Source organism: Xenopus tropicalis, chromosome 3, assembly GCF_000004195.4.
Source record: "Xenopus tropicalis strain Nigerian chromosome 3, UCB_Xtro_10.0, whole genome shotgun sequence".
NCBI classification, from domain to species: Eukaryota; Metazoa; Chordata; class Amphibia; order Anura; family Pipidae; genus Xenopus; species Xenopus tropicalis.
The window spans coordinates 54,567,999-54,594,610 of record NC_030679.2 but is presented as its reverse complement, the minus strand read 5'-3'; the positions used below and the strand labels follow the sequence as shown (position 1 = coordinate 54,594,610).

The 26,612-nt window shown below is 35.5% G+C and overlaps 1 protein-coding gene across 2 annotated transcripts in view; it reads left to right on the top strand.

Moving 5' to 3' along the window:
• kitlg (KIT ligand) overlaps nucleotides 1–6,580 on the top strand; it is a 38,502-nt gene extending 31,922 nt beyond the window's left edge. Inside the window, exons 8-10 of one of the 2 annotated variants that reach the window (XM_012959174.3) lie at nucleotides 20–99; nucleotides 217–288; nucleotides 1,372–6,580. In XM_012959174.3, coding sequence (XP_012814628.1) covers nucleotides 20–99; nucleotides 217–256 — 120 coding nt within the window. In that variant the 3' untranslated portion in view covers nucleotides 257–288; nucleotides 1,372–6,580. The remainder of the gene's footprint in view (nucleotides 1–19; nucleotides 100–216; nucleotides 289–1,371) is intronic. The other variant, NM_001045596.1, reaches the window with a different exon arrangement.
• The last annotated feature ends 20,032 nt before the right edge of the window (nucleotides 6,581–26,612 follow it).

The following is a 26,612-nucleotide window of genomic DNA, read 5'->3' as shown; positions in this document are numbered from 1 at the left end:
GTGCTTTTTTTCCATGCAGTTTAAACACAGACAAACCCAGACACAAAATAACTTGTCAGAGGTTGCAGTGGAACCGAGAGCTGAAAATGAATCACAACAGTAAGTAAATGTTAATTTTCTATTAATACTTGTACCACTTTGGTCTTCTATGTGTGTATCCTAATTGGTAAATGACCATGCATCTTATTTTTGCTTGTTTTTTTTGTTTTCTTTTAGAATATTGCGACAGGCCAAAAATGACATCAGTGTAATATAGTTGGTTTACAGAGGCTAACATTTCAAATTCCGGTAATCTTAAGAACATCTTATTTAAATGCATGCATAAAAAGCACTTTTTACATGCATTGCTTGATTTCATTGTATCATCCTCATGTAGAGCCAATGCATTTGTAATGTGCTGTACATCTGTGGCAGAGTTCAGTGTTAATGTTATCTCTATATTGTTAATCAAAACCAGTTCTTATTTTTGCCATAAATATGTTTTGAAGTATTTCTCTAAAAAAAAAAAATTCTGTTACATTCGATTAACAGAACAAAGGGATTGTGTAGTCACTAAATTATATAGTTGTCTAAGATCTAGAGCCAGTCCAATTATCCCAACTAATTTTTTAATAAAAAATATATTAATATTATTGTTTGTTTACTGCTTTTAGTTCCATTGCTCGAAATGAATTCAAAAATAGATGTAATTGCTTATTCACTTTAACAATTAAAATGTTAAAATCACTGAAGTGTAATTTTCTAATCTGAATTTCTTGTCCCTAATTCAAATCTTAAAAGGGATAAAAAAGTTAAAGGCCTTTTATAATTTTATACCATGAAAATAAATCAATATCTGGGGACCAAGATTAGGAAATAGAAGTATATATCATAATGTATAAAGAGTTCTGTAAAATTTAGAGTCTAAGGCAACTCTAAACAAAAAGTCTGATCCCATAGCTCTGTCTCACTCCTGTCAGACCAAGGCCAGTTGTAAAGCAAGCAACTTCTATTCTGAAATATAAATTACAAAACCATCTCTCAGAGTATGTATTCACAAATAAATAAAATAAAACACTCTTCTTTGCACATTACTTTACAATTTGTTTGAATGGTTGACTTGACCATTGGAAATTAATTGGGTTACAGTTGGGTTACTGTTCTTGACAATGAAGGTTTGTTGTTTACAGCTGTGGTCCATTAACAAAGTAAATTAAATAATTGCATTTCTGGGGCTATACACTATAGATTACAATAATATTATAGAATATTATAATATGTTTGACACTATCAAATATTCTTGATTCTAACTTGCCTAACTAAATGGTAAGAAATTATACACAGAGTTTGTTTTGCTTATATTTTAACTATTATTATTCATTTTTACCCTAGGTGACTGTGCTAATCTTGTTTCGAGACCACAGGGAACTGAAGCAAATTTCTTGCCTATTATTGGAGCAACAGACTACTGGAAATGATCCATAAGGAAATGTTGCTAAATTTCATAAAATAAATAAAAGACCTGCAAAAGAGATTGAACTTCACTGGACTGATAATTTATACCTGCCATCACTTTGTCTTGTCTGCTGAAGAGAGCCTCTACGACTCCTATGACACTCATAACAAAAAGTGATATGAAAGCCAAAAAAAACCCAAACAGTTCTAGGAGGTTTTTTCATACCACTGGAAGAGTTACGTTGAAAGTATAGCAAGCAAAGTTTCGATTCACCGGATTATAGAATGTTTTATATTTTGCTTTGGTTTGTTTTTGTTGTGAAGGGTTCCAAGTTACTCCACTTGTTATGAAGATCACTTTTGATGTTGAGGCTTATGCAGGACTAAATACAGTCAATGAGAACCTTGGTACTCTCCCAAATGTTAACTCTGCTAGATGAACACTGTGAAAGGATGTCAGTTGTGATTCATTTTTGAGAATGAAATTCAGAGACTATAATACGAAGAGGCTTCTATGGCAGAATCCCAACTTTACGATAACTTTGGATTTTTTAGACAAAGCTCTTCTAAAGCTTGTGCAAGTCAGGACATACATGTATACTTTTTTAGTTCACATATTAAATATATTTTTTTATAATGGACACACATTTCTGTAAATAAAGTATTATGATGTATACCACTTAAATTAAACTGGTGACTCAAGAATGGGATGGGAAGAAATAAATTAAAATACAAATTATATGTGACTAAAATATACGTCATGCATTAGTCTCACTGCATTTGTAATGAGAGAATGATTAGTGTGTTAGGGCACAAGACCTCATAAAAAGTCATACAAAAGAAAACATATATGGTTTGAGGAGTGCAACATGTGAGACAGGAAAAAAAGACCTGTTTCTTGTATAGTATCATACAATAGTCTGTATTTATATACATTTTTAAATTATTTATTGCAGCCATTTATCATAGTAGAAATTATGATCTTAAACAATGCATTAACCAAATCTGACATCATAAAATATATAATCTTCCAACATATGCCAGTGTAGTTTTTGCTAACTAGGGCTTTATCAGATCTGTCAATACTTTTTTCTGACATATTTAGCTTTATTACAAATGTCTAAGGTTCTATGACCTCCTTTTGAAACATACATATATATGTGTGTGTATGTAAATAAACGTACGTCAGTGGTAGCTGCTCTCCCTTGCTTAATGTTAAATGGTAGTGAGGTGCACCTCACGTATAGAAATAAAGTCGGTAGACCTTGAGTGTGCATTGCAATTTAAGGGTTAGTGTTACCCCTATGAAAGAAAGGCCACTGGGGAAATGTATTCAAGAGAACAATGCAGCAATATAAACTTTGCATAATCACTGGGCACCTGACAGGTTTCAGGAATGACTATGATGATAACAAGTTAGTAATAGATCACTTTGATAGGGTGATAACATAAGTGTAAGTCACTGAAGGAGGACCATACCCAAAGCCAAGTGTGATTCACCAAAGAATTAACTTTTCAATATCATTATAAATTTATGGTTTGTTACTTGTTTAATTTCTTGACAGAAAACAAACATTTCTGTTCTGGAATATTGGTTTCTGTACTGATCCTGCATAACTAAACTTGTTTTTGGTAACTGTGTAGTGGATTGTAAAAGACAATTCCCCACAACATTTTTTAATTTTGCATATAATTGAAAGCATTGCCTTTCTACCCTTTAATAAAGATACTCCACGGTGTCTTATTTGGAACAATACCAAGATGATTCTGGGTTTGGGTACAAAACAAAAGTTAAAACCTGTTCATTGAGGTTTAAGAATAATTTAAGAAACAAAAAAACAACAGACATTACCATTTTGATTTCTATTATGGTTTGTTAACATTAAACCCGAGAATTATCATAATGCATTGCTTTTTTTGGCCCAAGTCAGAAATTACTGAGTTTGCTCAGCCAGAATTATTACTTGCCCTGTTATTTTGGGTTTCATTGAATAAATTATACCTATATTTTGACTGAATGAATCATTTCTTTCTGGTAAGAGTCAAACCATAGTCATGCTCACGACTAACTCAACTCTTAACACAGCACAGGAGTGAAATAGAGGAAAACAAACCATTAACAAAATCAGACATTTATTTTGCTAAGATACACAAGTGAAGACCTATCATTGTTCATAACTTGTTCATATAAAATATGTACTTGCATGCTTATTTCTAATGGATGAATGGTTTCAGCCACAAATCCCTCCCTTGTAAAGTCAATTAAAAGAATAATGCATTTGTATTTGTTTCTTTGGATTTGTTTCTGATACAATAAGACACTGTTCCCAGTTTTGTCTGCATGTGCCTGAGACTTCTTTTTTTAACATTTCAGAATTGTTTAGGTATAAATGATTTCCTTTTAATTTTTGTGTGTCTTTATATGCCAATTCATATGGTTTCTGGCAGTGCAGCATCTGTTGTTGCTGTATTAGTTGATCAAGCAAATTGCAAAATGGTTATTAGTATAACTGTTCACATTTTACATTGTTTCAGATAAAAGAAGAGGTATACAATAATGAAGAGCTTTAAGTGTCATTTAGAGAGTTTTTTTTTTTTACTAGTCTTTAAATTCATCTAAAATATTTTCATGGGGACAGGTCTCCCATCCAATACAGCCTGGTAAATGCAGCATGAGAACACAAAGTAAGCATCATACCGAGTCCTTAGACATATACTCACATCACAGACCAAGCAGCTATGGCCAGAAACCTCTCTGGCAGCAGAAAAAGTTGGCAGGGAACACACCCCATGTGTTGTAGGTCTCAGTTCTTTAAAGTCAGCAAAAGTTAACTTGTATCTCCTGGTGATAACTATTTTGGTATCATCCTTTAAAGTGTGCAGGATTTATATACCTATTAGCATACATTCCATTATACAATACCATATTATGTCATGTTTAAGCATTTTCCAATTATCCATGTCATATTTTAAGATCAAAGCAGTATATTGAAATAATTCATGACATGTTGCACTTTTATAATGAGACACACATTGTATTTAACTTCAGTGAAGCAAACATTTTCTGTTGAAATGGAAGTTGAAAGTATCTGTTGTAAGCTAAGTCTAGAGGAAGATGTCTTCTGCAGAAGCCAATTATTTGCACGAAGACTACATAATGTTAACCAAAGTTGCTGATTTCCAAAGAAAATGTAAATGTTAAAATATTTTAACTTGTAAAACTCTAGTTTGCAGTATTCAGAAAAATGATTCTGATAATATAACTGAACTTAATATATTTAAATTGTATTTGCCTTTTCTTAGGCTTAAGGAACATTTATCAGGGCACATAATATAAAAAAAATATATAAAAAGTTTATTACTTGTGTAAAAATAGATATTAGGCTCAATTGGGAACAAGTTCTACAACTGTCAATTATTTCACATTAGGGCCCATTCAAAAAAATTATTTTAGTACAAAAAAAAAAAAAAAAAAAAATCACATAATTCTTGGCTAATACTTTTCAACCACTATTTTACCAAAGTATACATTACAGACTGTTACAGATCTATTTGCTGCCAGTACTTTGTTTTTTCCCCCATTAACATACCAGATTGGCATACACTGTAATCAAACTTCTAAACTCTGTAATGATATCATAAAACCAAGAAGACCCAGGTAGAAACACAACAGGATTCTCATTGGGGGATCCGGTTACATTACTTGGGCCACTGGCACTAAAGAGGTGGGAAAAAGCTTTAGTGTTAAGAATCCATCTCTGTATCATTAGCCCTTAATAATATGCTAGAGAATTCTGTGAGTTTTATTCCAGCAAATCAGAACTACCACTCGCAAATACAAATCTTCCCTAAATGTCATAAGTATTTGCAATGCAACACAACACAAGTATATATATATATACACACATATACATATATGTAAGTGTATTCACAAGGGCATTTCTTTGGTTACAGCTATTTTGTATCAATATTGCAAATATCATAAATGTAATTTAAAAGGCTGACAAATGAAAATAAAAATGCATTAGTCTATCCAGCATCCAATGCCAAATTAGTGTTAGCACCTATTACCTTTTTAACAGGGGACTAAGCATTCATTACCCAGAATGATGCTGTGCAAAGAAAATATGTTTCCCATTTATACTGGTAGAAAAAAGTAGTTTTATCAATTCAAAATATCACTGAATGAATACATTTTTTAGCATGTTTTTATTTAATACAGTGTAACTGTTGAATATAGTTGAAGCTGCATTTTTTTACACCCATAAACTAATAAAATTGCATAAGTTTCAAGTAGTTATGAAAATGGTAACTGTATACCTGTATAACTGTAACTGCTTGCGTGAGACAGAACTTCTCAACACAGTGCGATCTCTGAATTTCTTTGTTGTATAAAATACACGCATTTTCCATGCAAATTTGTACGTTGAACGATAATTTGCACAAAAATCATATTTTTCTATAATTTTTAATGATTACGCTTTTGAGAGTTTATCAATGTAGTATATTATAAACAAAGAAAAAAAATGATTTTCATTTCCATAGAAGACATGCAATTCATTTTCCTTTACAGGGGAATTTTCATTGAAAATCAGTAAGCAAACTTGCTTTTTTTGATAAAAATACTTAATTTTTACATTTACTTCCATTTCTAAAACATATTGTTACTACTGTCTCCTTACTTTTCTATCACAATTTGAATGTTAATCTGGTAAGGGCAGCACAGAAAAATACCCATAAACCTTAACTACTGTTAATATACTGAAAGATTTTCTTCCATGGACCTACCTTTAACTGATCAAACGCATTTGTCTTTTTACTAGTAATATGTTAGTAAATTATGTATGAAAGTTCCAGGGCACGTGTACAAATTACAAGGTTTCCAACAACAGGGCTGGCAGGCATACAGTATGTAAGCATCTTGGTATCAATGGTATGACCATGCTTCTGATGTTACAGTTTGGAAATCTGCTTTCTGACCATAGGCCAAAAACAGAAAATATTTTTTTATGTATGTTGTGATATGTATATATTTGTTTGAAATGTTATATTATTTCTTGATTTAATTTTTTTACTGGTTTGAAGTTCAAATTGCTTTGTATACATATACTTTATTGTTATAAATAAAGAATTCTATGCACTGCCATAACCTGTGTTTTATCATATGAAAGGAATCAAACATGGTGTATAGGAAAGGTAACCCAGTATAGTTCTAAAAATGTCAATTTTAATGGAATACCCTATAGCCTAAAATGTCACTTGCTAAGGGGGCTTTTTCAGGTCAGGGTTTTTGACACTGGAAAAGTCACAAACCCTGAAAAAGTAGAGGGGGAAAAAAAGAGGTGTGACTTTTTCGAGATTTATTATGCGTTTTTTCGGCGACAATTCTGATTCCAAAAACGTAAAACCTGTCGAGGTCATGTAGAAGTCAATGGCAGATGTCCCTTCCCTGGAAATTTTTTCTTTGCTTCAAAACTTTTCCAGTTTTTCAGAAAAGTTGTGCTTTTCACAACTTTTCTGCAACTTGTCACTTCGGATTTTCTGATAAAATGTGTGACATCTGTGGAAACCAGTCTATTGGTGGTTTAAAAATGAGATAAATTTGAGTTTTAGTAAATCTGCCCCTAAGTTTTAAACCACAGCCAGGGCAGTTGCTAAATATTATTATATTATTTCAGTTGGAAAAACATGTTGCCTTTAAAGCTAGACACGTAGATAATATTATTTACATTAGATACTGACTTGGCTCATATTTAAGCCAATTAGTAGGGATTCACTTTTATGGATTCAGACAAATCCTGACCTGAATGCTTGAAAAATGTTGCTATTTGCTGAATTGTGTGATCTAAAGTCACATGATTTTTAGGGTTTGATTTAGTTTGGTTAAGCACTTGGATTCCTACTGAAATAAAAACAAAGTTCTAATAGTTCAATATGCAGGGATTTCTATCAACAAGGATTTAGTCTAGAGACCCACAGGTTGTTAGGAGAGACACACAGAGCCCCTCAATTCAATGGAGGACAAGTCACATCATCTTTAAAAGGTGAAGATGTCTGAGTTAAGTATAATAGAAGCATTGTGAGGGGAGAGGGGTTTTGTACAAAGAAGTTGTAAGCTAATATTGGAGCAGTATGCTGTCTTCTCGTAGGGATTTTACTTATATAGAAATCATTGATCCTGGTTAAAATGAGTGCATGTTTCTAACCTGAATTTAAAAAAAAGGGGTGAAATTTTTTGAGGGCCTAAACAGAGATTTATTTTTGTTTTTTGTTCTAGTATTTAAAAGTATTCATATAAAACTTTTCTGACCCAAATGTGACCTGAGGATTTGGTGGGCATTTCCACTTCAGAACGATATAATCTCCTGTCAGATTATACTCTTTTCCCCAGGCTAACATATTTTTAAGAAAAATTCAAAACCTTTGTTAGAACCCGTGGAATTAATAATTACGTCTGTAGCACCCAGGTTTACCAGGTATTTGGTAGCAAACATATTTTTACATTTTGACCTAAAGGGGTGGTTCACCTTTCAGTTAACTTTTGGTACGTCATAGAATGGCAAATCCTCTTCTGACTCTTTCCAACTTTCAAATGGGGGTCACTGACCCCAGAACCAAACAACAATTGCTCTGTAAGGCTACAGTTTTATTGCTATTATTACTTTTTATTACTTTCTTTCTGTTTAGGCCCTCTCCTATAAATATATCAGTCTCTCATTCAAACCAATGCCTGGTTGCTAAGGTAATTTGGACCCTAGTAACCAGATAACTTCCTAAATCCCAAAACAGCAGAGCTGCAGAACAAAAAGTGAAATAACAAAACCACAAATAATAAAAAATGATAAGACGAAAGAAGCAGCAGCATCCACTATGCGACAATTGATTGATCAATCCCAGCCTGACCCCTTCCTATACAGAAGGAAGGCTAGGGTTTTATCCTTTATACAATTCCCAGCAAGGAATGGTGCACTGGGGCTCCAAGCCAATCAGATTGTTTCCTGCCCGTAACCGGCTGAATGATGTCACAGGCAAAACAAGAAAAAGGGTTCCCTGATCCCCTACAATTGTTTGAGTTTAAGGTTTATTGAGTTAATTTAGTTTTAACCCCAATGAATAAAAAGTATTTGAAATCTCTCCATTAATATGCAAATCACATAGGAATAAATCCCAGAGAATAGAATAGCAATTGTAAATTACTTTTGCATTCATTTTTCATGAACATCCCACACTTAATGCTACAGTACACAAAACATTTTGTCACATATCTGAAAAGTGAGTTCCACAGACTTTAAACTCACTCTCCCGATCATGATTTTGATTTAAAAATGAGGAAAAGAACATCTGCTGAGTTATCAGTGAGGGAAACAAAAGAACAAATCCCATGAAAGAACATTTAATCAGGCCGTGAACTGAGCCAACAATCAAATTTTCACAATGCACGATACAACCACCCAGAAACTTTCTGGGCCTGTCTTCAATATAATTTGTGAGAATCAAAAGAAATTCAAAACAAAATTACAATATCCAGATAAATGTCATAAAAGAGAATCCAGTCAGAAGAAAGTACAGATATGTCTCTGTTAAATATACAAAATATGTCAATTTACAAAAATCATAAAAGTAACAATTTATTTTGAAAACATGTGACCTTGCAAATATTGATGAGCGAATCTGCCCATTTTGCTTAGCCAAAAAAATAGTGAAACTGTGGATAAAATCATGAATGGCGAAAAAAAACGCGTTTTTTTTTTTTTTTTTTTTTTTAGCACCCAGAAGCAGCAGCCAAAGTGATATTCACTTAAATTCAAGCAAGATCATTAAAAGAGAAGATGCTGTATCCTTCTTTATATATACAGACATAATGCTGAACAATGAAAATCGCTATTGGTAGAACTGATCAGTCAGGTAATTGCCTTGCAAGGAAACTATGCACATTAACCCCCTCTTTGTATTCTACTGTACAGCGCTGCGTACATAAGTAGTGCTTTATAAATAAAGATATACATACATACATACAATTACCCAATTGATGTGATTTTTCTTAGCAGAGATTTTAATTGTTCTGGGTGAAGGGGCATTTTTACATGATTTTTCACCTGTGGGTAGCACTGATTTGCCCCTGCAAAATGCTATGGGGCCTTATGAGGTAGTAAAGCTAACAGTCTTCGGAAGGGGGGATTAAGGATTTAAACAATTTATTTCAATGGTTAGGCAATTTAAGCATAACTTGTTAAATCAAAAATGCCCAATATGGCAGAAACCCTAATGATACATGTGCTTTATTTAGGACCATAAACTTTGAGCAGACCTTAAAAAAGCACTACATGCACTTAGGACACGAATGGCACAGAACAAAAATAGTTTTACCCTTTCTAGGCTTTATATCACACATAGTATTTGGCAGAGAAATGTCTGTTACACCACCTGCATCCCGTCATTGGAAGTTGTCTTCTGACAGGCAGTTTTCCTGAAAATACACATTAGCAGCAAACATTTCTATTCATATGAAAGGCAAAGACAAGGCAAGGGAAGGTATTGGCATTCCAGTGCACCTATGTAATATAACTTTAGTGTTGTCTGAACTATAATGTTATAAACATTGCATATTACACTGCAAATTGAATTATTCATTCATTTGCAAACATTATCTAGTTTACAAACTTTCGAGCCCAGACTAAGGGTGTAAGGCCAAGATCATTGTTCTTTGCAAAAAAATACCTCTAACTTTGGTTCAAGAAGCATCAAAATTGTCCCATCTCTTAGAATTGTAATTAACCAAGGCTCTATCTAAGCAAACTCCTGTTAATATAATGAATTATATTGTAAACTGATATTCGATTTCAAATAAATAAGGTAAGCAGAAAAGTATTTAATTTAATATATGTTAAATATTACTCAGGTGAACAACGTCACCATCAAAGTAAAACGATATTCTTTTTTTTTTTTTTATGTATTAATATAAATAAACAATGGTTGTGGTTTCCATTTCAAAATTACCTAATTGCTAATCTTCTGCCATTGCCTACAGGAAAGTTTTAGGAACACTCCTATGGAAGCAAATATTTAAAAATGTAATTAGGGTACAGATTGTGGGCCAAACCACTGCATCCTTGCGTGTCTCAAATCATTTTGAGTAAATGAACTGCAAGAAATCTTTCTTAGGCGTTAAGAAAGTGAGGATTGATGTTAAAACATTGTGGCATATTTCCATTATGAGGATTAAGAAAGGCAACAGAATAACAGTAATAAAAAAAGGAAAAGGGAAATGTTACTCAGAATCATGCACACATTGTCCATGTTCATGTAAATAACAGCTGAAAAAGATGCAGGCATTGTTATAATATAGCCATACTGTTTGTGTGCCTTTTTGAAGGCACAGGCAGTTCATGCTCTTGATTCTAGGTTTGAAGTTTGAGTTCAAACCCTGGTTTAAATCCCATTGCCCTTAAAATAACTATAATTCTGATGTTGTCCTGGTATAATTTCTATACTTTAGGTGATATAATTACCTTATTGCTTAAAGACACCCATACATAACACAGAAGAAATATTTATCTTAAATAGTAACTGTTCCTTCTTCGGATAAAAAAATATAGTTAGAAATAGGAGCAGGGGGTGATGGGACAAAAGACTAGTATAAAATAAATGGGAGGGGTGGTAAAAATATTGTTGAAAATATATAGATAAAATAGATAGATAGAAAAAAAGAGTAATATAGAGAAAAATATATAAATTACAAGGACAGGTTGAATAACCCACTGGGGTGTGGGTAAAATAGGGGCAAAAAGACTCAAATATGAGGGGAGTACATATGTACAGCTGGTTACAGTTCTAGCATAGACTGTCCCATCCTTTGACACTTAAATCTATGGTCTACTGTGCACATCATGAACTATAAATTACAATACCAACTATGCAAAATTTGTGAGAAATAATGAATAATGAATGGAGTGATAGGATGTATAAAAGGAACAGGAAAGAGATGGATAGAATGTTTGGTTCCAGTGTATGATATTTATTCAAAAGAGAACAAAGCAATGGGATGTGAAAAGTAACAGGGAAGAATTACAGTAAGTATAGGAATGAAGACCATGTTGAGATACTGTACATGGTTAGATAAGCAGATACAGATGATGGGTTGGGGAAGATTTTGTAGAGTAGGCTATATGGAAAGCAGGGATCCCCAAACTTTAACTCTTGAGCCCTGCTCAGATGTAAAATGTGTTGGTGAACCACCCAAGCATGAAAAAAGTTCCTTGGGGATGCAAACTAAAGGCTGTGATTGGTTTATTCTTTGCCCCATGTAGACTGCTGGCCCACAGCTGGCTCTGCTTGGAGGAACACTGTTTCTATGCTTCCAAAACTTGCCTCCAAGTCAGAGATTTAAAAATGGCCACCTACTTTGAAGCCTGGGAGCAACATCAAAGGGGTGGTGAGCAACATGTCGCTCACGAGCCGCTGGTTGGGTGTCACCGATGTAAAGAAAGTGTAAAAAAATTGAAATTTTAGCAAGTAAAACCAGATGAATCATCGAAGTAGTCAGGAAGAGAGAAAATTCTGCATTTGGATGATGTAAATATGGATGAATAAATAAAAAAAAAAACATTTAGAAAACAATAGACAAATGATATGGGTATAAAGGAGAAAAATGCTATTTTAGGAAAACTTGTATGTGTAGGATGAAAAGCTATTGGGAAAAAAAAGAAAAAATGAAGATGTAAGCATGTTGAGGGTTACTTTGTTGCATAATCAGATCATTATATTGATATTACACATACTCTCTGTCATCTTTAACCCTTTAAACTCTTAATTCTTGTGTAACGTTAGTTGATTCAGATGTGGAGGAAATTGCTCTGGGAGTCTTAAATATGCCTCATAGAGGTAACTAAGATAATCACATGTTAAGGAAACTAAAGAAATTACTAAACAAACAGTTAATCATTCTTTTGTTTGTTTGGTATTCTTTTAAAAGAAGGTGTAAGCCCCTTGGGGCAGTGGCACACAGGGAGTTTAGTTACCCGAGATAAATCTTCACTACCGCGGGCAACTCATCTCCCTTAAATGCCATCCCACCGGAAAAATGTAAATCGCTGGTGGGATGGCATACACGTCACTTCGGTTTTCCAAAGTCGCCCTAGGTTTCCTCGAGAGGCAAGTTTAGGCGACTTTGGGAAACCGGCGATTTACATTCTTACTGGTGGGATGGCATTTTGGGAACATTAGTCACCCGCAATAGCAAAGATTTATCGCTGGTGACAAATCTAACCGTGTGCCACTGCCCTCGGGCTGATGTCCCATGGAGTGCGTTAGTCGCCCACGATACATCCGCTCCAAAATGACTTTCCACCAGCAGCAATAGGAGTCTCCAGTAGGAAGGCCTTAGCATCGCTTTAGTTTTCCCGAAGTCACAAGAAGCTCCCCGCAGGAGAAAACTCATATTTTTGCCAGTGGAAAGGCATTACAGAGCGGTTAGTCGCCCCCGCGATTGCAGAGATCTATCACAGGCAACTAACTCGCTCTGTGGGGCATTAACCTTATTTGATACATGTTTACAAGGCCACATTGTTTTAAATTCTAATGTCATACAAAGACTAAATATACAGTGGATTGTTTTGTTAGCAAAGTATCAGCATATACAAGTACAGGGATCCATAAATATCCTTTAGTTCATATTGATTGCAATGCTATTAGAAAATGAATAAGGGAGCGAAGTGTCTTGTTTAGTGGTTCATGAAAGTGTAGGTATTTACTAAAAAATAATATACTGAATTCCATGAGCTAAATAAAATAAAACCGTAGAAACCATATAAACCATATAAACCATTGGTAACATCTATATTTTAAAATAAAGATTACATTAATCCATTATGTAAATGCGGTTATGCTCTGATGCTAGAGATATACTTATATGCAGTACACTGTATTTAGCTGGATCTTGGCATAGCTTTGGGCAGTGCTAATGTAACAAAGATGAATCATGGCTTTATATAATAAAAATAAAATGATTAACAATATTCATGTTCCAGATGCGTTTATGTAAAATACAGATATATTATTTTAGTTGTACTTCCTGGCTTCTCAATTCAGCATGTGTAATCGCTGATCCAATAAACCCTCAAAAGTTAAACCTCAAGGTATTATGAAAATAGTACACCGGATATCCTAAATTATGAATAATAGAGCTGTTGCTTTTTAGCCCTTAGCTCTTATTTCATTATATGGTTTGGTTGGAAGACACTTCTAAAAATGTGTAAAAGTTGACATGATTGCAAGTGAATAAAGAAGCCATTGTAAGCTGATGTAATTTTAATCTTAAACACTAGAAGATTGTGCTTCAGTAGAACACCCATGCACAAATGCAACTGTACAAACATTTCATATGTATATGGAGAAAGCTTTTTTTTTTTGCAACTCATTTAACATGTGACAGAAGAAAAGAACAAAAAACATGTCTCAGCTGACCCAAGTAAAATGCTCCTTCCTTTCTATATTAATTTGTGTTATGAAATATTCTTCCAAGTCCTGGGCAATTGCCTGCTCAAGACTGATAGACAGAGAAATGTACATGCCAAACTAAATAGAATTGGAAACAGCAATAATAATATAATCAGGTTTTTAACTTTAAGTAAACTTTAAACTTCAACCCTCAGATCTCACTTTTTTTCTTTTATTGCTTCATTGTCTTTTCCACTACCATTATACTGTGCAAAATCTATAAAGTGTCATTTTTACTAACAAGACACTGGTTGAAGAAGTGGCATGGTGGATGATTAATAGACAAATTATATTATATATCTGAATGTTCTGTTGTGTTCCCTATACTTTTTTTGCAGGAATAGTGTTTTACTACAACTAATTCTCTCTGAAAAAAAGTTTATTTAAGTGGTGAAGAGCAATAAGAAGAGCATGGAAACACAATGACTCACAAGCAGATTAAAGCAGAAAGAGGGATTTATTTTATAAAGGTGTAGAGAAGAGCTCCTTGAGCACCTTCATTACTCACCACACTAAAAGTGTTGCTCAGAACAAACATGATTACTATTGTGTTCGTATATAACCTTAAGTAATATTTAAGTGCCATTAACCTTTAGTAAGCTTCTGTACAGTGTGCAGATCAGTGCTACAATTCTGCCTAGCAAGACTGACATGAAAAGGGACTTGAAACCCCTTTAAGAAGCAGGTGTATGCTGGAAAGCAGATATCCATTGGACATATACAGAAAAGGATTTTTGGGAGAACGTATGAAATTGTCAAGGTAGCTGCAAAGCTTATCCAGGAGGAGAGGTCTGGGCCCCAAATCAGTGTAGGGACTGAATTGCCACCAAATGAATTGCCTGAACCATAGGAGATAATTGCCACCACTGTTATGAGTACAGTCACATATAAGCTGCTTGTGGTCTCCATTGGGAGGAGCCCATGTAGCCCCGTAAATAAATGACAAATAGAATGGTATTGGGGGATTTATATGATAAATGGGCACAATTCTTCATTTACAAAGAAACTTCAAACAAATTAGTGATTAGTTAATAAGAGCTCTGTGAGGCTGTGTGCATAGAGAGAACTGGGTATTTACCCATGCAGAGGTTCTGAGGGGACTGCACAGTTATATGGACTGTGTTAAATACAAAAGTCTTTATTATTATAGTAAAAACATCAAAGAAACCCATAATGGGCTCAACCCCACAACATACCCTGCTTGGCTTGATGCGTTTTGTGGCCCCTAGCCACTTCCTCAGAAGCTACTTGAAATGCCAGGGCCTATTGTTAATCTCAGTCCGGACCTGGTAACACCTAATATACTAGATGTGCTTATATCACATTTGCTATTAATGTCTGCATGTATTTTATTTTAAGGGTGGTAGCTTGGACCACATTAAACAGAGTGACTGCACAACTGTGTATTCTGGAGCACTTCCAGGTTTACCCAACAGCCAACAGGTGTCCAGTGTAAACCAAAAGGTTTATCTATTCTTAATTCTTAGAACTAAACTCATTTCCACAAATGGCAGTCATTATCTAAAAAATCCATTTGAAAAGCACAAATGAAAAAAATACAAAGACGGCGGCTTTTTCAATTCGTCACACGAAACCCGCTACTTCATATTTTTCATATATTTGCACAAAAGCCAGTGTCATAAAACCCCAAAAACAACATAGCAAAGAAAGATCTCCCAGTTTTAAAAAGACACCTGCCATTGACTCCTTTATGATTGACAAGTTTTAGGCAAAAAAAATTGATAAATTCATAAAAATTTAGTTTTGAGACAGAAAACCCAAACCAAAAAAAAAATTGAGCATTAGTAAATGCCCCCCCTAGGTTACATGAAAAACCACAACATTCCTTTAAAAATGCAAAGTCCTGTAAAATGCATTTTTAAAAGATATGAGCAGTCTTAATAAATGCAGAAAAATGCTCTAGATCACTAGGTATTCAAGGGCGGCCATGTGCTTTACAGTACATATACCACACTTTATTACTACTGTAGCACTCCCAATGAACCATATTTATCTTACCTACTGATGTGATGCCAATAGTAAGCAGTAAGCATATAGTTTTACTTGTTATACTATGTTAGCAAATAAAAGCAAAGACCTGAATAGATGCTACTAGCAACTTTTATGATCTGCCATCTAACCAACTAATAGGACACACTACTCTTTGATAGACAATGGCAACAAGGGAACAATGAAGCATTATTTATTTGATGACCATTTTAAAGGCTGTTAATTATGTTCCATCCAAATCCAATGAACAAAAGTTTTCCACTGAGCTCTCCAGCTTTTTGTTCCTTGTGTATCTTCTCTCTTATTCAAGTTTTGCAAATTTGCAAATATTTCTTAATAGTTATTTATTCAAATGGTTGCTACATCACCAACTAGGGAGTCAAAACTGAAAAATGGTGTCAAATAAGACAGCAAAGAAAAAACATTTTCTGAATTACTCCACCAAAAGGCCAAGGAAAATAGAAATGTACTTATTTTATTGATTAGTATTTACATTTGCTATTTCTTTGTAAGTCAAAGAATTCTGGAGTAAAATCATATTTATTTCACACTAATTTTAGCATGTTTTTTTATTTTTTTTTATTTTTGTAATTTTGTTTGCCCTTATTTCACCACACAAATGATACTTTTGCCTAAAGTTAGTTTAGGTTTTTCAGAATACCAGGGAACATGAAATGTATGCCTGCAGTGACATTTGTCCAAACAGAATAGCTTAATGGGGGTTGTTTCTACTGCTTTCCCACTGAGTGGGGTCATCACTGTGTGGGTATGCAGAAGTAAAGAAATATCTAACAAACATATATGCCAAAGAGAAGAGGCAACAACAACCAGGGCAAGAAAAACATCAAACACAGAACTGTAGACCATTATCATAGATGATGCTTGGACTGAATAAAATATTTGCACAACTATGTAAACCCCCCCCCCCCCACCTCTCTTGACTCAAGCACTGCCTAATGCTGCAGCCTAAAGGCTAATTACACAAAGTGCAAAAAATGGCCAATTGAAGCCTGTTTTGCACCTTGCCAACTGCATGGGAACTAGCAAATGAGGCCTATAGTCTTCCGAAGAGATGAAACATCAATGGTTAACACCATAAACTCTGCTACCGTCATCTTTCTACAATACGTTTTTCAGTATGTGTATGCATTGCCGAATATGCACTTTATTGAATGTATGCACACATTTGGACGGTGGTCTGTGTCACTAAAGTGACGTAATTGGGTTTGGTTACTTTATATGCCGGGATGAACAAGAAGTCAAAAGCTGGCCATAAAAGTGTACAAACCGAGCTTCGTACGATTTTTTGGACCGGGTTTGGGCTCCAAATAATTGTCCCAATAATTTTCATACCATGTTCGTTCAGTGGATCAGACAGGTTAGAAATATTTGGTCGGATAACGATAAAATCTACACATGTTTGCCGATATCCTTGGGGGGGACCTACAATGGAAGTCACTTTTGTACAATTGGTGTCTCCCACTATTTCATGTTCCGAACATCTTCCAATTTGTGGGCTTTACCCTACAATTTTAGTCTATATGTTAGTTTCAGATCGTTGGATTTAAATGTACGGCCAATATGTTTGGCGGAAGAAGACTAAAATCTGAACATGTATGGCCACCTTAAGGATGTAGGATTGGAATATGCTAACAATGTACAAATGGAAGCAGTAAAAAATATATCGTCATAAAACTGCTAAAATGAGTTGGCACTTAATGAACAATACAATGACATCTTTACTGCAGAGACATGCCTGGATGTTATACTATGTTATGAAGGGGCAGAGTGAATAGAAAAGAATGCTGGTATGTCTGCATGCTGTGCTTGATTTGGAGTCTAGTATAAAGAAGGAGCAGACAAGTCACAATATTTGCAAATTTTAATTATCAGACACAAATGACTGAATATCATCTGTTGCTTTTTATGCAAGAGTAACAGAAGACTTCAAAATGTTTTTTTTCCTTCTTTTTCAGACTGATTGTTCTACTAATCTGACTTTTGAGGATGTGATAGACCTGAAATTTGATTAATATTTGTACAAATTTTTTTTTTTTTACATTCGTTCAGGCTCGAGGTTATGTTCTCTTACCATTTGGAAATGTAAGGCAAAAAAGATAAACCAGCATTGGCTAATACCAAGCCTTAATTAGGAGATTAGGAGATTCTTAAAATGAGAGAAAAGGGATGTAAAACAAAACATTTTTGCTTTTAATACATTTTTTATGATGACAAAATAGTTTTTTTGGTTTTATTAACCCTGTGCTTTTAGAGCCGGAGCATGTCAATAATAAATAGAATACCGGTAAATAGGAAGTAGCAATTGTGCATGCAGGTCAGCAAATAAATGTGCCCCTATGGTTGTCTGGAATGCTAAGCTGTCCATCATACTAATTTCCTCTGTTAACTGATTAGGTCTTCAAAAGGTTTGTGTTTATTTAAACCCTGCATTGTACTGAAGCACTCAGCTCCTATTCTGCACGTAGGACTGACTAGGACTAACAACATGGCATCAATATGAGGACATTGCAGTCAAGCACTGGGGCTCATTTATAAACACTGGGCAAATATGCACCTAGGCCATAATGCATGTCAACCAGTCAAATGTTTCCTTACATTGTCCAACCTGCAAATGCCCGTAAAAAGCCAGCCACTGATTGGTTTACTGACTGGGTGCAAATTTTCCTAGTACAGAAATGGGACCTGTTATCCAAAATTCTTGGGACCTGGGGTTTTCTGGATAAGGGGTCTTTCTGTAATTTCGATCTCCATACCTTAGGTCTACTAAAAATCATGCAAACATTAAATAAAACCAACAGGATTGATTTGCCCAAAGTAAAGATTAATAAATATCTGTTTCATTATTACACAGAAAAAGGAAATTTTTTTTCATTCCCTGCACTGACACTCCCCTTTAGAGGAAAATATACTGACCTGGGGAATTGCTATAGCAGCACAGCATCACCATCTTACTTGAGTTCTTAGGCATTCCTTTCTACACTATTCCAAATTTAGTATGCTGCATATGTGAAAATCTGAAGTTCTGTGATAAAATGGGTCCTTTACACAGCAAATTGGGGGTGGGTAGGGAGCAGGAGGGGAGGATGCCTTTCCTCCATCTTCCCATTTTGAATTTAGCCTGGTCTAGGGTTGCCATCTTTGGCGGCCTTTACACTCGGACAAAGGGACGCACGTGATGATGTCAGCGCTGTGAGTCATTGACGTCATCACGTAAACTGCTGACTCGTGATGACGTTGTGTGACACGTGACGTCGTCAGGGGCAGGATTATTGCATCTGTCAGATGCAATTCTGAGGGTTTCTGCCTGGTTTTCAGATTTTTCCAGACAGCCCCATAAAAAAAAAAGAGCTGTCCTGGTCAAAACCAGACAGGTGGCAACCCTAGTTTGGCCTAACCCAGCTCACAATAGGTTCAAGCATTGAATTGAAGCCTTTTTTGCACTTGCACACTGTGTGGGGCATTGTAAGTGTTTAATGGTCTTCTCCTGTGGAGATTACTGCAGTAAAGAGACATGATTTAAAGAAGCAAATTGTCTGTGGATATAATGGACAAACTGCTAAGTATTATTATTTAACTAAACCAAATGGTGCAATGCCGGGCTCCGTTTATTGGGACATCTGGAGAACAGAGGATTAGAAAATCCTTTTGTATCCTTCAGTATGTTTGAAAAAGGGTAATGTAAATGGCAAATGGTAATACAAGATTTTACATTTTGAGAGTAAAGTTTAAATAAAACAAAAATATTGGTATTTACAGTATCATGGAAAGAACCTAGGACATAAGCAGACCGTATTCTAAGTAATATTTGACATCAGGCTGCTGCTTAGCCTAATTAAACTATTTTTCACATAAAATCATCTAAGATAAGAAAATACTAATTTAGGGTTCTATCATTGGGTGCTAGAACAAAAGAAGATGCTACAGAAGTGTACTAATTCAATTATTGTTTTAGAGAATTATTGTATTGCAGAGCTAGAGACCAAGATAGTGTTAGAAGTTTGCAATGTGATGTAATAAAATATTTTACAACCAGGTAGTATTACTAGTCGCCGCAAAGAGATCTTAGTTATGTTTTAATACCAGCAGGTATGTCATTTAGTAGAGTGAAAATTTGTGCCTGTGTATATTTGTGTGATAATAACAACAAGTTCTGTTTAAAATTTTCACCTGCTTATAACAAGCACTTCAACTCCATCATCAATTTATATTACAGACCACAAAAATATTTGCAAGCTCTCTAGGGTAGTTACCAGTACAACTGTTCTATGTTGTTCTAAATGATGGATGCAAGTAAATGATATGTTGTATGTAAACAACACAAATGCTAAACATTAATGAAACATACTACAGAAGAAGAGTAGCACTAAAGGTTGTTGGGTGGGGGGGGGGGAAGAATTATATGTGGTTAAAAGGTGGTTTATAAATTCATATCACAGGGTGCAGAAAATAAATGTCAGAGACTGATTACAAGATCACGAAACAAAGCATCAGTTTGTTTGTACAGAAGAAGATTCAGAATATGGCTGATATTCCACCCTTAAATAAAAGCCATCTGGAATTCTGCTAGAGATGTTGGATCTGAAATACAGTATTCCAGTATAACAGCTTTAAGCTATCACCACTTTTGGAACAAAATGTAACTCCCTCTGCACCAATGAAAAAAGCCAGACGTTACAATTCCACCCTTGGCAGCCCTGCCAGAGTTACTTGGTACATGCCTCCACACTATTAAAGAAAGGTGTGTCCCATCTTAATGAAAAAACAAGTACAAGAGATAGAGACTTAATGTATATTTATTTCAGGTCCAGACATCAAAGTTTTATCTGTAGTACCATGAAGTAAATTAAATAGTAGGGGTTATGTGTTTAATTAAAAGCTTTAGTGATTATTTACATGCACATTATATTCAAATATTTAATCTCAATGTTGTAACTTGCAAGTTTCTTGGCAATCTGAACAGTAGTCCAAGGGGCACTCAAGGTAATATAATATAAACCCTGGCTCAAGGTTAAATCGTTGTGTAGCGACACATGCTGCGTGTATAATTAAATCACAGAACTAAAATACCATGTGGTGCTGGGCTTTGATAAAATAGTTCTTTATAAGTTACATGTAACCAACAGTCATAAGGCAATGAATAATGGTATGATGGAGGAGAGACACTAACAAAGAGGAGCAATTTGCCATTCAAAAAGAAATGACATTCTATAGCCATATACTAGTCATGGAGTCTCTTCTTCACTTTATGGTCTAGTGTCTGAATATGAATTATTGTTTAGTAAAAATAATTGAAAGAAAATAAAACCCATACATATAATGGCACAATATGTTAATAATGCACAGAAAGGCCTACAGTTAGAGATGTAGCGAACTGTTCGCCGGCGAACTAATTCGCAAGTCCGCAAATTCGCAAACTTTTGTCGATGTTCGCCATTTTGGGTTCGCCGCGGTTTTTATTTGTGTTTTTTTGCCTCTGTTTTTTCGCTTGGGTTTTTCACCTTTGCGTATACATAGGAATAGCTTGCGGGTTTTTTTTGGCGTTATTTTTTGGCGTTTTTTTACAAAGTATTTTTCAGAGAAATTTTTGCCCTTGATCCCCCTCCTGCATGCCACTGTCCAGGTCGTGGCACCCTTTAAACAACTTTAAAATCAGTTTTCTGGCCAGAAATGGCTTTTCTAGGTTTTAAAGTTCGCCTTCCCATTGAAGTCTATGGAGTTCGCAAAGTTTGCGAATATTCGCGAGTTTTGCCGAAAGTCCGCGAACGGGTTCGCGAACATTTTTGCCGATGTTCGCTACATCCCTACCTACAGTATGTGCTTAGAAAATGTTAATAGCAAACTGAAGCCAAGCTATGTGGAAAGCTTTATGACATTTGTTTGTGCCTCAGAAAAGCATGGTCTACATGATGTTTCTTGGTGGCAAGGTAGCAAGATAGCCGCTTCCTGACACATGCTAAAATTGGTAGATATGGGAAAAGCACTAAATAGTTAGAAATCCAAGTCCGGCTTTGGACTCCTCTAGTTACATGGGAGTAGGAGAAACAATAGGTTACCTGAAAGCAGTTCCAATATGTAGCAGGGGCTCTTTCTGAAAGCTCAGACTCAGGCACAATGCACTGAGATGGCTGCCTACACACCAATATTACAACTAAAAAAAATACATATATTGGTTCAAGAATAAAATTTGAGTGAATGATTTGCTATGTAAACAGTGTAATTTAGAAATAAAGAATACATCATAAAAAATCATGACAATCCCTTTTTAAGCCTAATCCTCCTGTTACACTGCTTCTGCATGCTTTAGACAACTACTAATATACGTGTCCTTGATCATAAAAACAGGTGCAGAGCTTTACACTGCAGAAACAAAAAGCATTGTGTTCAACACTAATAAATTACAAAAGCTTAAATATTTCAAATTGAATATCAGGAATGTCCTTGAATGTTATTTATTCAACATACCTTCAAAATGTAACAATTACTCTTTCCTCAACATATTGTTTTTTTGTCTCGCACCCCTCACCCCCCGAATGTGCACGAACTCGTGCACAAATGCACACATGCGCGTCGTTGGGGGGGGGGGGGGGGGAGTGCAGCACTTAAAGCACACAGGTGTGCAGATGGGGGAGCGCAGGAAATCATTGGTGGTGGTAAGAGATCGACCCCTAGTCTGGGCAACAGAGGTACCTACCTAGCGCCTGCTCACTGTTTCGCCCTAGGCAGGTGCCTCTTTTGCCTACCCCTTGTTCCGGCCCTGGCGATCGAGAGATTGTTCCTTACAGATGTATTCAGGGACAGAATTCCAGTGGTAAGGTGCAAGGTAGAAAGTTTTTAGAAGAGGTATAGCAGTGGGTGTGGATGGGGAAAAAAGATGGTGACCGTGAGAGGAGCAGAGCCTTTCAAAAAGGCTTTGAAAGTTATCAAAAGTATTTTGAATTCTATCCTTTGCTTAACAGGCAGCCATGCTAAAGATTTTTCTTGGGGCTGAACAGGTTCTGTCCTAGGGGAAAGCAGGAGGATATTAGCAGAAAAGTTTAAGACAGATTGCAGGGGAGAAAGATGGGAGTCTGGGAGACCAGTTAGTTGCAGATTACAGTAATCTAAATGGGATAGGATAAGTGCATGGATTAGTGTTTCACCAGTTATTTGTGAAAGAAAGAGGTGTATCTTAATAATATTGCAGAGAAAGAAGTGTCACGTTTTGGCAGTGGCATTAATATAATTAGAGAAAGAGACGGACTGGTCACAGATAACTTTTAACAGTAATTGTAAAAGGAGGAGAAGGGCTAGGTTTGAGGAAGACCATAAGCACTGTTTTAGCTTATGGTTGAGTTTAAGATGCCTTTGGTTCATCCAGAAGGCAATAGCCAGGAGATAGTGATGAGCGATTTTTTTCCCTCAGGCATGGATTTGCAGTCAAATTCTGCATTTTGTCATTTAATGCATTTGGTGTGAGAAAAACCACCCACTGACTTTAATGTAGTTGGAGTGAAAAAGAGTTGTGTGCATAAAAAAAATTGTGAGATAGCTGAGAAAAAAATGCCTATTGACTTCAATGTATTCTATGAATGTCTCCCCATTTTGTGACTTTTTCAGCAGTTTTGCTAATTTTTCAGCAAACCGAAATGGGACAGATTTGCTTATGACTACTAGAAGACAGCTAGCAATCTGTGTCTTAACATCAGTGCTTAGCGAAGGGGTGTCTCAATATATCTGGATGTCATCTGTGTATAAATGATACAGGATATTTAAGACCAAATGAAGAAATAAGGTCTCCTAAAGAAGGTCAAGTACAGAACCTGAAGTAGTCCCACATTAAGCTGAACTGAGGAAGAGGCTCCTCCAGAAAAGGAGCATTTAGAATACTAGGAAGAAAACCATAATGCAGCTTGATCCCCAATACCCAGAGAATATAGATTGTGCATAAGGACAGAATGGTCAACAGTTTTAAAAGCAGAAGATAAGTCCAGGAGAAGAAATGTCCTTTGGTCTCAGCAGTTTGGAGGTAATCCGAAATCCAGACTGCATAGGGTCTAGGGGATTATGGGTACAGAGGAAGTTAGTAACATGAGAAAAGACAAGACACTTCAGGAGTTTAGAGGTTATGGGGCAGGAGAAAGACAGGCTCAAGAGCACAGGCCTGTTTTAATAGGGAGGGGAAAGTATCAGAAGCAAGAGATGACTTAAATATATATGAGTAAGAGCTGGAATAAGAGCAGGGGTACATTGTGTTAGTAATAATGAGGGCATAGGTTACAGTAAACAAGTTGTAGGTGAAGAAGAACTAAGAAGCTTCAGACTCAGTTAGAAAATCAATAGATATGAAGAGGGAAAGAGGAGATTACTGGAATCCAAAGAGTGGGAAAATTGTTTCTGGATAGAATCTACTTTGCTTTTAAAGAATTCAGCAAAGTGCTGGGGGGATGGTCAGATGTGAGAGATTTGGTGAGGGATGATGAAGTGAAATATTGAAAACAAGCATCGAGGGTTGGATTTATTATTATTTCATGAGTGTGCTATAGTGCAGGTATAGGATCCCTTATCCAGAAACCCGTTATCCAGAAAGCTCCGAATTACGGAAAGGCCATCTCCCATAGACTCCATTATAAGCAAATAATTCTAATTTTTTTTTAAAAATGATTTTCTTTTTCTCTGTAGTAATAAAACAGTACCTTGTACTTGATCACAACTAAGATATAAATAATCCTTATTGGAGGTAAAATAACCTATTGGGTTTAAATGATGTTTAAATTATTTTTTAGTAGACTTAGTATGGCGATCCAAATTATGGAAAGATCCCTTATCCAGAAAGCCCAGGTCCCGATTTCCTCCACATGGTCTTCATAATTCCTTTCAAATAAATAACATAAAGGTGAACAGCCCTTTTAAAAGTAAATCCTATGATGTATTAATTAACATTGTTATATAAATACATATATATTTATTTCATTAGTTATAAGTGATGCTTAGGGACCACCTCCTTATGTAAAATGTTTTTTGCCTTTATATGTTACTCCTCTGTGACTTCTAATATCCATATATTTTTCAAAAGGTGGTTATTATTTCCAATGTAAATGAAAACATATAAATAAAAAAGCATATTTACCGCACTTTTGCTCTAGTAAATAGCATCACTTTCCAATAAAAAAAGAATCTGTGCCAGCAAACCCATTAAAATAATCATTGCACTGACTGACCCCCATTACACAATAGAAAAACAAAAAACAAAGTGTATATGTGAAACACAACATAAGCACATCTGTCCTCTGCGCAGTATAAACTTCAAAGTGTCTGCATGAAACTACAGTGTGCCAACACAAACACTGCCTTACAGCTGTCAAAACTAGCAGTTGTCAGAAGCCCGACATGAGAACTACTAGTCAATGCAAGTGCTTCATATACAGTAAGCAAATAATAAGCAATTCACAAAGTGAATACTAACTTACACTAACATTATTAAAAAAAGATACTTTTATAAAGTACAGAGTAATATGTTGTAGTTGATTAGAAATAAGTCTGTCTTTAAATGTTTGTAACAATGCAGTGGAATACCTGGACAATAAACACTATTCTCAGTTAAAACACATTCAAAAATAGTCCAGAATAATACTTTATAAAGAAAATAAGGACACAGATAAATATTATATGTTATAAGAATAGAAAAGTAGTAAGGCATTTAAGATCTAGAAGTTAGAAGAGAAGAAGAGGCTGAGGGGCAGCATTATTTATATGATTTGGGGGCCCTCTAGCAATACTGTATATTAAGTATAAGCAGGGGCGCTTCTGCCATTAGGCGAGTTGAGAAACTCGCCTCAGGCGGCAGAAGCGCCCCAGTTACCAGGGGCGGCAAAAAGCCGCTCCTGGTAACTTTAAGAGCCGAATTTCCGGTTTTTAAACTGGAAATTCGGCTCCTCTAGTGCAGAGAGCGCAATTGCTAGCGATCTCACCGGACCCGCTCCTGCGCTCAGAAGGTAAGCGCTGGGGAGCGGGGGGGCGGCATCCAGGAGCCGCCTCAGGCGGCGATATGTCCAGAATCGCCACTGAGTATAAGTATAAATGTGTTGCAGGTACTGTAATGTAATTAATTCTGTTTTTATTGATCTGTGAGGTACAATATACATATATAATACAATATGTATATTCTTAATCAAATGCTTATAAATATTTTAAACTTATTATGCAGTCACCAGAGCTTTGCTGTCACTGCCCAGCAACCTCTTGATATTCACTATGTGGCTATCAAAGCTTAGGGACCTATTTAAGGGTGCCCTAGCCGTTGGGCATGAGCATTCAGATACTAAAGCCAATAAGCTGCCAACTTGGTCAAGAGTATCTTAAATAGTCAAGACTCATCAGCCAATATTGGGCATTGTGTGGGCATTGTGTGGCCACCTGAAGTGGCAGAAGGGCTTTCATGCAGATAAGTGTAGAGTATAAAAATATAAAACCTCCTTATATTGATACTCTAGTAATAGGTCAGGTGATCACTTGAGGAAAATAATGGTGAATTGTTTAAGATATTGGGTGTTGCGATAAGAAATGCACATCTGAAGCAGCTGAATTCAAAAGGCTAATTCTGCCCCATTACAACGGTTTTAGAAAAGATCCTTCTAGAATATGCAGCCACATTTTGATCCCTGATACATAACAAG